This window comes from Dromiciops gliroides, chromosome 4 (assembly GCF_019393635.1).
Source record: "Dromiciops gliroides isolate mDroGli1 chromosome 4, mDroGli1.pri, whole genome shotgun sequence".
In the NCBI taxonomy this organism is placed as follows: domain Eukaryota; kingdom Metazoa; phylum Chordata; class Mammalia; order Microbiotheria; family Microbiotheriidae; genus Dromiciops; species Dromiciops gliroides.
The window spans coordinates 373,297,131-373,313,304 of NC_057864.1; the positions used below are offsets into that span (position 1 = coordinate 373,297,131).

General features: G+C 37.3%; 1 protein-coding gene across 2 annotated transcripts in view; it reads right to left on the reverse strand.

The window, feature by feature from the left end:
- Positions 1 to 1,766: 1,766 nt before the first annotated feature.
- The window catches only part of MTFR2 (mitochondrial fission regulator 2), a 42,733-nt gene continuing 28,325 nt past the window's right edge, over positions 1,767 to 16,174 (reverse strand). For both annotated transcript variants that reach the window (XM_043962427.1, XM_043962428.1), the window contains exons 8-9: positions 5,397 to 5,568; positions 1,767 to 3,325 (exon numbers count right to left, since the gene is read on the reverse strand). In XM_043962427.1, the coding sequence (XP_043818362.1) occupies positions 3,245 to 3,325; positions 5,397 to 5,568 (253 nt within the window). In that variant the 3' untranslated portion in view covers positions 1,767 to 3,244. The remainder of the gene's footprint in view (positions 3,326 to 5,396; positions 5,569 to 16,174) is intronic.

The following is a 16,174-nucleotide window of genomic DNA, read 5'->3' on the forward strand; positions in this document are numbered from 1 at the left end:
CTGGAAAAACAAAAAGTCAAGAATATCAAGGGAATTAATGAAAAAAAATGCACAAGAAGGTGGGCTAGCCTTACCAAATTTGAAGCTATACTATAAAGCGGCAGTCATCAAAACTATGTGGTACTGGTTAAGAAATAGAGTGGTGGATCAATGGAATGGGTTAGGCACAGGAGACACAGTTGTAAATGACTCCCACTTCTGGAATAGGAACTCAGTATTTGACAAAAACTGCTGGGAAAACTGGAAGATATTATGGCAGAAACTAGGAATAAACATCTTACACCTTATAATTAGACATTAAAGGGTGATACCATAGATAAATTAGGAGACGAAGTAATAGTATACCTCTCAGATCTATGGAGAGGAAAACAATGTCCAAAGAAGAGATGGAGAATATTATGAAAAGCAAAATGGAAGACTTTGATTACATTAAATTAAAAAGCTTTTATACAAACAGAAGCAATGCAGCCAAAATTAGAAGGGAGGTAGAACACTGAGAAATAATTTTTACAGCCAGCATTTCTGATAAAGGCCTCATTTCTAAAATATATAGGGAACTAAATCAAATTTATAAGAATCCAAGTCATTCCCCAATTGAGAAGCGGTCAAAGGATATGAACAGGCAGTTTTCTGATGAAGAAGTCAAAGCTATCTATTGCCATATGAAAAAATGCTCTAAATCACTATTGATCAGAGAAATGAAAATTAAAACAACTTCAAGGTACCACCTCACACGTATTAGATTGGCTAATATGACAAAAAAGGAAAAATAATAAATGTTGGAGAAGCTGTGGGAAAATTGGAACAATGTTGGTGGAGCTGTGAATTGATTCAACCATTCTGGAGAGCAATTTGGAACTATGCCCAAAGGGCTATGGGACTGTTCATACCCTTTGACCCAGTGGTACCACTGCTAGGTCTGTATCCCAAAGAGGCCATAGAAAAGGGAAACAAAAAATATTTATAGCAGCTCTCTTTGTGGTGGCAAAGAATTGGAAATCGAGGGAATACCCATCAATAGGTGAATGTCTGAACAAATTGTGGTATATGAATGTAATGGAATACTATTGTGCTGTAAGAAACGATGAGCAGGAGGAGTTCAGAGAAACCTGGAAGGACTTACATGAACTGATGCTCAGTGAGAGGAGCAGAACCAGGAGAACATTATACACAGAAACAGCAACATTGTGTGATGAACAATGGGGATAGACTTGGCTCTTCTCAGCAGTGCAATGATCCAAAACAGTTTCAAAAAACTCATGATAGAAAATGTTCTCGACATTCAGAAAAAAAAAAACAACCTGTGAATTATGAATGCAGATTGAATCACACTGTTTCTATTTTTGGACTGGTTTTTTTCCTTCTTGTTTGAGGTTTTCCTTTGTGCTCTGATTCTTCTTTCACAAGATGACTAATGTAGAAATATGTTTATGTGATTGTACATATACAACCTATATCAGACTGCTTTCCGTCTTAGGGAGGAGGAAGGGAATGGAGGTGGGGAGAAAAGAAAAATTTGGAACTAAAAATCCAATGAAAACAAATGTTGAAAACTATCCTTATATATAATATGTAACTGGAAAATAATAAAATTAAATTAAAAAAAAAAAGAATGAGTTCAGAAGCTTATCAGCAGGCTGACAGCAGAGTGAATTTTCCAGTCACAGCAACTTTCAAAGAATATCTATCAAGTTACAAAGAGGTTGGGATCTGTATCAATAACGAGAAAATAATATTTCAGGTATCCATAATTTTATTATACGATGTTGTAACAAGAAGAGACCCTGCAGATCAGCATCTAGTATATCTCTTAAGAGAAATAGAAATTAAATTTCAGAAAAGTCATATTACAATTGTACAAGATCACAAAAACTACATGGCAGCTGACTCAGCACCAGAACCCAGGTCTATTGATACACAAAACCAGTGGAATTACAACTAAATGTTTTTATGAATTAATACTTTCCTCGCTTGTAATCCCCCCATACACACAATTTCCAGAAGAATATAAGGGAATGTTGTTCTATTTTTCCTAAGAACAGGAGAAACAAGAGATAAAACAGTTTTAGAAAAGTGAGAATGACTAGGTGATTCAAAGAACAACTGTTTTAATAAAGTCTTATGTTTAAGAATCACATTTTTTAAAATTCACTTAAAACAAAAATAAATTATCATTTATACAGATTAAAAGTAATGAAACAGTTTTCATTTCTCCCAGAATACCTAGACTACTTTACCAACCAGTGAAGTGGCAGCCTCACATGTGGCATTTTATAAATACCATCTAAGGTACCAAATTCATAAAGAAATGTGGGGAAAGTGATGTTTTTCTTCTCCTTTGCTCCTAAACCCCAAACCTCCCAGTAAAATCTATTTCAGAACAAAGCAAATACACTTCAGTTGATAACAAGTACAAGTATGGAAGGCACATTTATTTTACAAACCATTTACAAAAGTTCAGCATAGAAAATAAATGAAAGAAAAATTCATGATACAAATTTATACAACAAGCTTATGCAATGTTTGAGAAACAAAAGATTCCCTAAAAATTAATACTTGCAGCATTTCAGTAAAACCACACTTAAGGTCAAAAAACAAACTGTGAACATAAGAACATAACACGAACAATTTTAGAAGTCTCAAAGTGCAACCATTTAGTGAGTCAACCTATAGCTGTTTGAATAAAGAAATTATAGTCTTACAATCTTTAAAGACCATCAGATTACTGAAAATTGAAAGCCAGCTGAGATTGCTACACTTCAGTAAAAGGCACAAGGCTACCAACCTGAATTAATTGAGTAAATTAGGAAGGATATCCATTAGACTGGCATAGCAGCTTTTGTAAACTGGAAGAGGAGTTCTGATTCCTTAGCACCTTCTTGAGTAAATGGTTTTCCAATACTATACTGCAGTCTAAGGTTTCATTTATACACTAAAATGGTTTCTCTCATGGCAACACTCCAGCCTTCTATTACAAGAAATAATAGGTCATCTAATATATGTTCTAAAGAAACAAATGTATATACAAGAAAAACCTACACACATCTCATTCAGAAGTTTGTGGGGAAATCTATAAGCAGTCACACAGGTGGGCTTGAGTTTTTCAGTTACATATTAATATATTCCAGTGCATACATTTTATTTAGTTGCTTTAAAAAGTGGTCCTGCCACTATTCAACACATTATGAGGCACATGCATTTTTCCTTCAAGTTTGGCTCATTCTTAACCAGAGAAATGAAGCTTTTAACAATGACACCTTTGTGATACTTTGTCGATTTCTTCTTGGGTACATTGTCCATTTGGCTGCAGGATACGACGTTCAAACTAAAAGTAAGCAAATGTTAAAACATGAAAATTAATTGAATATACTGTGAAAAAGACAAAATTCAAACAAATGTTCAATCCACTGTGCGAGGAACTAAGGGGTATGAAGAATAAGCATAGAATATGGTCCCTATTGTCAAGGAACTCATAATCTGATGAGAAAATAATTAAAATGTATAAAATAATTCTTGAACATATGACAGTATAACATCTAATTTATCCAGCCTCTTCATATAATTCTTTGGATAAATAAGAAAATCTTATCACTTTAAACTTCAAAATTTACTTAAATCTTCCATATTCTTTGCCCTCTGAAACAATCTACTGAATACTTTAATCTTTTAATTATTGAGTCATCTTTTTATTGGATATTAGCCACTATCCTAGGTCGCAATAAAGTAATATCCTTAGAATTACTGAAGTATGTGAGGATGTCTGCTGCCTCTTATCTCCTTCCTTACTACCAGGCTGTAACTTCTTGCTACCTTCTGCATATCTGCAGGTCCTAAAAAGCTGCCTGGACAACCCCTAATTTTCTGTTCCTGAAGTATTTTGGGCTAGAAGACAAAATTGCAATATTAGTGGAACTGAAGCCAAAATAAAAGTGTAAACAGGATCTGAATGAAGGCCCTAAAGAGCTATGAATAAAAGTATTTTAGGTGTTCAATAAATGTTTATTATTGATGATTATTTCTGGTTGCTCAGATAGAAGTTTACATTTATATATCATATTGGGCACCTAGGTGGCTCAGTTAATAGAGTACTGGGCCTAGAATCACTTGAGGTCAAATCTAGCCTTAGACATTTAAGAGCTCCCAGGTGACTGAGAAAAAGTAATTCAACTATTTACCACCTCAGTTTTCTCATCTAGAAAAAGATAATAGCATCTACCTCCCAAGGTTGTTGTGAAGATCAAATAAGATAATAATTACAAAGCACAGTAAAAGCACTATGTAGGGGCGGCTAGGTGGCGCAGTGGATAAAGCACCAGCCCTGGATTCAGGAGGACCTGAGTTCAAATCCGGCCTCAGACACTTGACACTAGCTGTGTGACCCCTGGGCAAGTCACTTAACCCCCATTGCCCCGCACAAAAAAAAAAAAAAAGCACTATGTAAATGTTAGCTATTATTATAACATCAACAGATCACTTTACATGCATTATTATCTCAATGATTTTTATAGCAACCTATGAGGTAGGTAGTAATAAGTATTATTCTTCTCATCTTAGAGTTGAGGAAAGAGGTTGAAAGAGATTAACTGGCTACCATAGCTAGTAAATGACAGAATCAGGATGAAAATCTGAGTCTTACTCCAATGCACGAGAGAAACAAAATTATAGCCAGTTCTCACTTCAGGTGAACAAACTGTTCTGTAGACCTCCTCCTCCTCCCCTCAGTGTTCCCCTTTGCCCTTCCCCCTCCACAGCTCTGTAGGGGAGCCTCCTATGCAGCCAGAGAGGCTTCAGTGCCTGGAAAGGAGACCCCCGGAGCAAGACCACACAGCTGCTGCCACCCCTGCCTCCTGCCTTCTAGGAGCTGAAGCTAGAGCCCTGGAGGATCCCCCAGGGAGTCAAATCTGCATAATGTGAATTTAGGTCAAGAAAGAACTTTTACTATCAGAGTTCACAGGAGGGAGATATCACATATAGCTGACAGTACAAATCAAGGTTTCACAAACGATGTGGTATCTAAACTTCAAGTTAGATCTGGGTTCAAGTCCTGGCTCCATCACTAAATGTATAAACTTAGGTAGCTCCCTTAAAATACAGCTAGTAATATGTGCAGGACTGACAGGACTGTTTTAAGGACCAAATAAGAATTTTTCAGAAAATAAGATGATTATTATAACTGGGTAGGAAGAATCAAAGTATTTCATTTAAAAAAGCCTATTGCTGCATATCACAGGCTACAGTGGAGATAAATAAGAACACAGTAATTAGCATCAACAAAACTGTACAGCCAATTCTGCTTAATTAATAGAATTTGGAAACAATTTCTACCTTCAAAAATTTGTCACATAGAGAGTATAACTCAGAAAAACTATCTTGACAATATACTACCATAGGGTTACCTTTGGAGTTTCTGGACTGAAAAATGAAGAGTCCTGAGAACTACTTTCATTTTCAAAGGAATCATCTTCCTGGAATGCAAATTTTTGCTTAAGGGCATGGGAAATTATAGACACTGGATCCCAATGTGAACTTTGTCTTCTTGTTTTATGAACAGGTCTCCCTCCAGGTGACCTATAGAAATTTCAATAAATTAAAACTTTAATCATCCTGTTGATATACGTAAGACATAGCTTGACAAATTTGTTTCTTATGTAAAATCCCTCATATTTAGAAAAGTGAAGGGAGTTTCCCATCAAGTATCACCAATAAAATTCTGATAATCAAGACATATATGGAATTGATAAAAATATAACAACAAGATTATTCCTGATAGATAAATGCTAAAAGGGCAGGAATAATTTTCAAAAGAAAATATACCCCAAATCACTAATAACAGGAATGCAAGTTAAAATATCAAGTTTCACCTGTCGAATTAGCAAAGATGGAAGGAAAAAAACTATCAGAGTAATGTAGAAAGACTGGTTCACTAATACATAGTTGGTGACACTATGAACTGGTCATGCCTTTCTGGATAATAATCTTGAATTATGAAAGAAAACTCAAAAAATTGTTCAGACTTTTTTTCCAGACCCAGTAATACTACTGCTGGATATATACTCCAATGAGGTCAAAGAAAGACAGAAAATATATACAAAACAAATCACAGAAGCACTTTTTATGAAAAAAAAAAAGAATTTTAAAAAGTATTCATCATTTGAGATGATGGCTGAACAAACCATACACTATTACTGTAATGAAATATAACTATGCAGGGGCAGCTAGGTGCCACAGTGGATAGAGCTCTGGCCCTGGAGTCAGGAGGACCTGAGTTCAAATCCAACCTCAGACACTTAACACTTACTAGCTGTGTGACCCAGGGCAAGTCACTTAACCCTAATTGCCTCACCAAAAAAAAAAAAAAAAGAAAGAAATATAACTATGCAGGAAGAAATGGTTATCATGAGTGACTTAAACCTAGGGAGATAGGAAAATGTTATGAACCAATGCAGCAAAATAAGCAGAACCAGAGCAATAATCATGATTACATAAAGTAAATTTTAAAATCTCTAAAAGGGAGCTGAACTCTGAATAACGAACACCAGCATCATTCCAAAGGACAAAAAATGCAACAGCCCTCAGCAGAGGGATGCTATTTAGCATTGAGAAGACTTTAGAGAGCAGATGACAACTGTCTTCGGTCATTTAAAATTTTGTCAGAAAGAAAAAGGATCAGCTTCCTCTCCTTGGCCCCCAAAAGCAGAACTAAAAACAAGGAATGGATACTATAAAATGTTGAGTTCTTACCCCAAAATCCTGGATCTGTGGATTTATCAAACACTAGATTACCATGCTCAGTTACTCCTGTGTACTGTGTACCTAATCTATTCCACTGATCCTATTTCTTAGCCAGTACCAGATTGTTTTGATAATTACTGCTTTGTAATGTAGTTTAAAATCTAGAACCTCCAAGCTATACTTTAAAACAATTTCCCCTACAACCTAGCATTCAGCATTTGTTTGTTGCCTCCTAAGTAGGCAGCCCATTTCAGACCAACATCTCACACTGAGATATGGTCAAAATAGATAAATGACTTAGATATAAAAGGTGATATCATAAACAAATTAAGGAAGCATGGAAAAATGTACCTGTTAGAACTGTATGATACGATTATGGATTTGAGTCAGATTAAACTCTGACCATGGGGTCTGGAAGGTACCCAGACCTGCCCCAGTATAGTTTGTTAGAAGTTTATTGCTTGTCAAAATTCTCACTGTCTCCTTTAAGTTTTATTGCCAATTAACAGTATTTTTACTTCTGCTCAGTCTCCCCACTTGTCAGCTACATATTAGTTTTGTCTGCAATCTATCATGTGTCAGAACCCCAGTCAGTGGGTCAGGGAGTTTGCCCACCAATTCAATACTCGGGACTCAAGAAGAAAGGATGGGACTAGGCACAGAATGCAGCCATTGAGTTAAGACCAGATGTTAAGTAACATTGTCTCTTTTTCTCAGAGCAGAATCCCCTTGGCCTTGGGGTCCCAACAATGGATTATTCTTTTCTTCCCAACATAGCCAAAGATAAATTTTAACCCTGTCATCCTTATCTTTAGAGACAGGGGCCTGGAGAGGGGAGTCAGTGGGAACTGTGAGATGTGAAACATCTGACTCTCACTCCCCTGTTTCCTTTTCCTTTGGTTTGACCTTGTTCCCCCTCCCCTTTTCCCCCTTGTCCCTGGAACACGTATGCATGTCTCCATACGCACCCTGGGTGAGACAGGATTGGATGTTAGATTGTGAGCTCATCCACCCTAGGTGTATGTGGGGACAGTCCTTTTCAAGATTACTATAAAAACCTAGAGGATTGGGCATATCTTTGCAAGACTTCAATGTGTAATTGGGTTTTGCCCGTCCTCATGAGGATGTAATAAATCTGTCTCTGCTTGACTTGGTGGTCTCCTCGAGTTATTTGGGTAAACTGAGGCAGTTTGCTCCATACAGATGGGGGCTCGTCCGGGATCTCTTTGGGGATCTTTGGAGACTCCCAGGAGCCTGTCCTTCTGAACAAGGACGTCCCTGCTGAGTTCAGCAGGTTCAGGGGTCTGGCTCTTGGTGAGGCTTCTCAGCATCCATGCCCGGAAAGAGAGAGACTTAAAAGCCAACCAGACACAGGGATGCCGGCTAAAGTAATGAGGAGTATCCGGATTGGTTCGGTCACAACGTGTGCACAGACCCAGACTGGTGAGTAACTGGGTGACCATTCAGGGGGATTTCTAGGAAGAAATCAGGGAACCCCTAGTTATCATCCTAAGGTCTGTTGAAGTTTTGCAGGGTTGAACAGGTCACTAGGACTGAATAGACACCCTGATACGAGATACAGAATTAACCTTAGGGTGCCCTCTAGGTCCTATTGAGTTTGCGGGGTTGAAAAGGTCTGGGGACGCCCAACCAACAATAGACACCCCGAACAAAATATAGGAACGCCCCTAGGGGGGGTTTAGTACCTGTTGTTTGCAGGATTGAAAAACCGGCTAGATGGTAGAGACCTTTTAAAGGTGGAGGTCCATGCTGAGCCAGGGTTGAATAGACATCCTGAGCAAAAACAGGAGCCCGGTGAGTTCAGGGTTAAAAAGTCCAGACCAGGCTAGGATCTTGAACAAAATACGGGTAGAACATCTAGAGTAGGGCAAGTTTAAAGAGCCAGAGGAGGCTGGAAAAAATCCTGGATTAGATAATTGGAAGGAGACCTTTTCAATGGAAATTAAAAGCAGAGGTCCAGGAGTAAAAATTCCATCAAAATAACTGTATTGACAAAAGAAGAAGAAAGGGAAATTGATCCCTGCAGTCTGGGTTAGAGAAGGGACTGAGAAGGGGATTGTAGAATTGTAAATTACTCAGAATTTGAATTGAGCCATTGAAATGTGATCTGTCTGCAGCCCTAGGTAAAAGGCTGCTGACCACAAAGGAGAAAGAGTGAGTGTGAAGTTTGTTCTTAGGGAACACCTAAAGTTTGTAATAGGCAGATTAAAGAAGAGAATCCCCTGGGTCTATCTTAAAATAGATAAATGGGGTTATTTGGTGAGATATTGGCTAAGCTGCCACTTTGCTAGTTTCAGATGGTTTAAGTATGTTGAGAAGGTACGAGGAAGTTTGATTAAGTGAGGAGGAATGAATGGTTAGGAAGTTGTTTGCTAGCCTACATGGTCTGCCCTGTCTGCATTGACTGTGACCAGGGGTATGAGAGTGAATAGTTAGGATTTTTGAGAGAGAGAAAGAGAGGAAAGTAGAAGGAAAGAGAGAGAGAGAGAGAAAGAAGAAAGAAAAGAAAGCCACCCCTTCCCCTTTTTCTGCTGTGGGGGAGGAGAGAGCATAAGTCTGTGCTTGGAATTTAGAAGGAAAAGTTTTGTTTAATTGAAGAAGCTACCCTTAAAAAAAAAACAACTGGCTAGGTTAAGGAAGTGGGGGAGGAGCAGGGGGAATCTTGCTGCTCTGGCATTGTCTTTCAGACTGAATTGGAGGACTAAATGTGGCATTAAAATATTCCTTTAAACTAGCAAAAGAAAAGTTTGTGTAATTAGGGAATCAAGAAGGGTAATTGAATTTGATTGGGCTATCTATTTAAGAAACTTTGGGAATCATACAAACTATATACTGCCACTTTAAAAATTTTCTTTTGTAATGGAACTGTTTAAGGAGAAACAAAAACAGGAAAATAGGAAGTGTTTAGATTAAGTGATTATGGGATGAATTAATACTAATATGAAATTATCAATGAGGTTCTATACGATATCGTTCAGAAAATAAATTGGGGTTTAATTGAATTAATTCTGATTTAACTCTAAGTGAAATATATACTGTTCTATTTGTGTAACTTTAAGCTGACTACCTCAAGGTGATTTGTAATATGGAAAGGAAAAGTGCCCAATAGTTTAATAGTTTATTGTATTGGAGATATGGTCAGATTTGGACTCTCTAAATTACTTTGGGTTATGAATTTAATTGAATGTGATAATGGTTTTCTGTGAAGTGGGCATAGTAAGAATATTCTTAGCTGTATATTAAGGCTTTAAGATCCAACAGATCCTCAGTAAAGTATAGTGATTTGCTTTTTTTTCTAAAAGTTAGAAGCTTGATGGGATCTCTTTGTGAAATGTAATTTGGTATTAGAGGGGGATGGGACTTGAAATCCTTAGTGCAGTCTCTTACCTTGAAGGACAGGAAGAAACGAAATCTAGAGATAAAGAAAAAAAAAACTGGCAAAAGAAACTGCTGGATTACTTCAAGTTGTATTGTGATCTGGTATACTGTAGTTTGAAAGAACAACTACAACTACAACAAGAGATAATGAGAGGATTTAAAAAGGGGCCTAGTAAAATTTGTTATTATGATTGGAACGGGTTATTTGAATATTTCCTCTTTGGTTTGGAAGAAGCTGAAATTCCTCCCCACTGCAAACACTTTAGATGAGAGAGAAGGGGAGCAGAGATAAAGTTAAGCTAATTTGTTGCAATGGTGATTTGATATTGATAACAATCATGTTCAAACTTACTGTGATTTGTGAAATTGTGTTAATTAATGGAAAAAGCTTTTCTGGAATCCTGAATATCTGAATATTTGAGTTTTATTCTTAAGGTTTGGTATATATTTCTATTATGAGAATGGACAAAGTGGAAGTTTGTTATTGCAACATTGAATTAATTGGTTATTGAATTAATACAAGAACATCTAAATAATTTGTAAGTTATGAGAAAGATCTTGCTGTTTTGATCTGGATTTATTGGTGCTAAGTAATAGTTAAATTGGTGCCTGAACTTGTCATGTATGACATGTTAGTGAACAATAAGTAACTTATGAGCTATCTTGTATCATCTTAATAGGGAATCTGAAGTTTACTTATGTTTTTATTTAATTGGAATTAGAACATGTGTAGAAACACATGCAAACTAGTTGTCACTTTAAAGATGTTCCCATTGTTTAGAGGAATTCTGAGGACAGTATCTTATGTTTAACATCTAAACCCATTTTACCATGTGCTATTGTGTGGGGCATTTTCTAGTTTGTTCCCAGTATGCAATTTGGGATTGCTTACACTTATTTCAACCATTGCTTGTTATTGAGCATCTCAAAGCAGATTCATTTGTGTAGTGCTAACCTATGGATGAAAAGAGAAACCTATTTAAGTACAAGTATAGTTAATACTTGCTGTCTAGGATATGCGATCCTTGAGAAATGAATTCACTTTTAGTGCTGATTGTTGGGACTTGCTATTTAAGATGTTATGGGACTATTAATCATTATTGCTCTGAGTTTGACTCCAGTTATTACTATCAAGGAATGGTGAGCCATATGATTCATGATACCAGCAACCCTATAGGGGTTTTACATGTGTGCACTGCAGGTGGAGTTCTCTTGGGAAAGGATGGGAGACCGACTGTTTGGCAAAGGCTGAGGTAGGTGTCTCCTGACTCGGTTTCCCCGAATATTACATATGGAATGCAAACTTTCCCACCTGGCTGATTTTAGGTCTGGCATATTGCATTGGTTGTCCACAAAACTTCTACTGGGAGTTGGGAAAGTACCTTTCCCCCAGAGCTTTGTTCTTTTTCTTTTGTGGCAAGTTCCTATAATCATGTCACTTGATAAGCACGAACACAATATTGTCTCTTCATCCCTAGATTAATACTGTAACATCTGGGTGAGATGCAGGTTTAAGATTTAAGCTATTTGCCTTAGAAATTCTAGTCCCTTTCAGAATCTGAACAACTAGAATGTATAAGCATTTAGCCTTGTCATCTGTCTGTTATTAGTTATGCATGTTAGAAATTGAACCAGAGACATCTCAAGTCTGTTTCAAGAAAACAGAGAAGAGTAAAATATAGAATGTTTTGTTATATAAGTTTATTGTGTAATGTAGAAATAATATCTGTCTATAGAGCATGTCCTGTAATACAAACATGGTTTATTATGGACAACTTATTTGACATGCACTGTTTTGAAATTAATTGGTTAAATGTCATCCTAAGTCTTTTATTAGAATTGAAGTTAACTTGGTAACTCTTATGTAAGTTCATTTGTGGTCATCTTCTTACAAAGGTATTTTGTAACCTAAGTTTTATGTGAGGATTACATCTTAAACAATTGAGTGAAAACTTTTGGAGAAATAAAGTGAAATGGATATAGATGTAATTTGGAAAAATTTAAGGGTTCTGCCATCAGTGGCATTTTGAAACATTTAGATTATATGGCTTGCATGTAGCAAGATAGTGGTAACCCTTTGACTTGTTGTTAATAATGTCTGTCAGATACAGAACTAGGTAAAGCTTTGAACAGCACGGGGCATTCATGACACCTTTCACTGGATGAAGGACATTTGTGAACAGCTTTTCGCTCCTGATGCAGGATCTGGGGGTTCCTGGATTCACTCTTTTGGTTTGCCCCTTTTCCCTATTGTTGTCTTTTAAAATTTTTTGTCTTTGTCTCTTTAACCTCTTGATAGTTTGTTTTATCTAGGCTCAAGGCTTTCAATTTTATGTTAGCAATTCCAGACTATATACCCCCTTCATCATCTGGACCAGGCCTGCAAGGATTTCTGCACCTTCCACTGTCAGCTCTACACACATATTCAGCTGGAAGCAGTTACAGAAGAAGAGATCTTCGCCCTCTTTTTCCTTAGCTATTGGAAGGAGGGGTGGGGAAATGTAGTGGTAACCTGGTGGGCCTGAGTCTAGTTGGGGATACTCAGGCCTAGAAGAGGTCAATTAGAGATTACTCTTTCCTTGGATAAAGTTGGGAAACAGTTGTATTTGCTATTTAAATTTGCTTTGTAAAAGGTTCTAATAGGGGTACCTGAGGTCAAAGATGAAAATTGCTAAGTGAATGGACACTGGGAGCACATCACTGAAATTATAAAGAGGTTTTTAAATCATATTTGTTGTTATAATATTGGTAGTTATTGACATGTATATGGTATATTGGGATAATTAATTAGACCCCAATTTACCTCCTGAAAGATGCCTATGGGACAGGATTAGGTATTCATTTGTAATTTTGGAGTTCTCCTTATACTTGTCCCTGTTTAGTCCCTTGCTTTATAGGTTTGATACAACGTGCAGTTCAAAAGATTAAAGACCCTGATTCTGAAACTTCACGAAGGAGAGACTGGTGATGAGTTGGACTTGGACTGATGGGCTGAAATCCTGCATGGCTGAAGGGCTCAATGACAGTGACTCAAATCCAGAATATGCTCTCTGAGCATAAAAGAAAAATGGAGGATTGTATGATATGATTATGGATTTGAGTCAGATTAAACTCTGACCATGGGGTCTGGAAGGTACCCAGACCTGCCCCAGTATAGTTTGTTAGAAGTTTATTGCTTGTCAAAATTCTCACTGTCTCCTTTAAGTTTTATTGCCAATTAACAGTATTTTTACTTCTGCTCAGTCTCCCCACTTGTCAGCTACATATTAGTTTTGTCTGCAATCTATCATGTGTCAGAACCCCAGTCAGTGGGTCAGGGAGTTTGCCCACCAATTCAATACTCGGGACTCAAGAAGAAAGGATGGGACTAGGCACAGAATGCAGCCATTGAGTTAAGACCAGATGTTAAGTAACATTGTCTCTTTTTCTCAGAGCAGAATCCCCTTGGCCTTGGGGTCCCAACAATGGATTATTCTTTTCTTCCCAACATAGCCAAAGATAAATTTTAACCCTGTCATCCTTATCTTTAGAGACAGGGGCCTGGAGAGGGGAGTCAGTGGGAACTGTGAGATGTGAAACATCTGACTCTCACTCCCCTGTTTCCTTTTCCTTTGGTTTGACCTTGTTCCCCCTCCCCTTTTCCCCCTTGTCCCTGGAACACGTATGCATGTCTCCATACGCACCCTGGGTGAGACAGGATTGGATGTTAGATTGTGAGCTCATCCACCCTAGGTGTATGTGGGGACAGTCCTTTTCAAGATTACTATAAAAACCTAGAGGATTGGGCATATCTTTGCAAGACTTCAATGTGTAATTGGGTTTTGCCCGTCCTCATGAGGATGTAATAAATCTGTCTCTGCTTGACTTGGTGGTCTCGAGTTATTTGGGTAAACTGAGGCAGTTTGCTCCATACAGAACTATGGCTAAGGGAAGAGTTTATGACCAAACAAGAGATAGAGAGAATGTTATGGGAAAGAAATAATTTTGATTATACTAAAAAGCTTTTGCACAAACTAAAAACTAATGCAGCCAAAATTAGAAGGAAAACAGGAAATGGTCAGGGAAGGGGGATTTACAGCAAATTTCTCTAATAAAGGCCTTATTTCTCAAATATATAGAAAACTGGGTCAAATTTATAAAAATAAGAGCCAGTTGATAAATGGTCAAAGGATATGAACAGGGAGTTTTCAGATGAAACCAAAGCTATCAAGTCATATTAAAAAAAATCTCTAAAAAGCACTATTGAATAGTGATTAAAATAACTCCAAGAAACCAATTCACAACTTTCTGATTGGCTAACATGTCAGGAAAGGAAAATTAAAAAGGCTGAAGAGGGGCAGCTAGGTGGCGCAGTGGATAAAGCACCAGCCCTGGAGTCAGGAGTACCTGAGTTCAAATCCGGCCTCAGACACTTGACACTTACTAACTGTGTGACCTGGGCAAGTCACTCCATTGCCCCGCCAAAAAAAAAAAAAAAAAAAAAAAAGGCTGAAGAGGATGTGGAAGAGTTGGGACACTAATGCACTGTTGGTGGAGTTATGAAACTAGACCAACCATTCTAGAGAAAAACTGCCCCAGCACAATAGCACCACTAGGTCTATCAACCAAAGAGATCAAAGAAAAGGGAAAAGGAGCTAGTTGTACAAAACTATTTATATAGCAGCTCTTTTTTGCGGTGGCAAAGAATTGGAAATTGAAGAGCTGTCCATTAATTAGGGAATGGCTAAACAAGTTGTAGTATATGATTATTATGGATACTATTGTACTATAAAGAAATGATGAGCAGGATGGTTTCAGAAAAACCTGGCAAAGTGAGCAGAACCAGGAGACTATTATACAAAGTAACAGCAATATTGTTAGGATGATCAACTGTGAAAGCTAATCTGGATCAAGATAATGAATGATCCAAGACAATTCCAAAAGGACCTATGATAAAAAATGCTATCCACTATGGACAGTTTTCAGATGAAGAAATCAAAGGATATGCCATATGAAAAAAAAGCTCTAAATCACTTGATTAGAGAAATGCAAATTAAAACAACTCTGAGGTACCACCTCATACCTATCAGATTGGCTAATATGACAAAAAAAGGAAAATAATAAATGTTGGAGAAGCTGTGAAAAATTGGAACACTAATGCATTGTTGGTGGAGCTGTGAACTGATCCAACCATTTTGAAGAGCAATTTGGAACTATGTCCAAAGGGCTATGGGACTGTTCATTCCCTTTGACCCAGTAATACCACTACTAGGTCTGTATCCCAAAGAGATCATAGAAGAAGGAAAAGGACCCACATATACAAAAATATTTACAGCAGCTCTCTTTGTGGTGGCAAGGAATTGGAAATTGAGGGGATGCCCATCAGTTGGGGAATGGCTAAACAATTTGTGGTATATGAATGTAATGGAATACTATTGTGCTATAAGAAACAGGAGGATTTCAGAGAAACCTGGAAGGACTTACATGAACTGATGCTGAGAGGAGCAGAACCAGGAGAACATTGTACTCAGTAACAGCAACATTGTGTGATGAACAATGGGGATAGACTTGGCTCTTCTCAGCAGTGCAACAATCCAAAACAGTTTCAAAGAACTTGTGAAAGAACTGTGGATTCTGAATGCAGATTGAACCATACTGTCTACTTTTGGGCTGTTTTTTTCCCTTCTTTTTTGAGGTTTTTCCCTCATGCTCTGATTATTCTTTCACAATATGACCAATGCAGAAATATGTTTAATGTGATTCTACATACATAACCTATATCACATTGCTTTCCGTCTTGGGGAGGAGGGAAGAAAAGTTTTTAACTAAAAATCCTATGAAAACAAATGCTGAAAACTATACTTACATGTAAGTTGAAAATAATAAAATACTTTTATCAACATGGCTAATGTGGAAATATGTTTTGCATGACTTCACATGTGAAAAAATAAAAATAAACTATGGCTTGGACTAGATGGCCACTGAAGGCCCTTCCAACTCCAAAATTCAGTGAGGGAATGCAAAAAGATGCAGAAGGGGAAAAAAGGTACCAGAGAAAATTAAT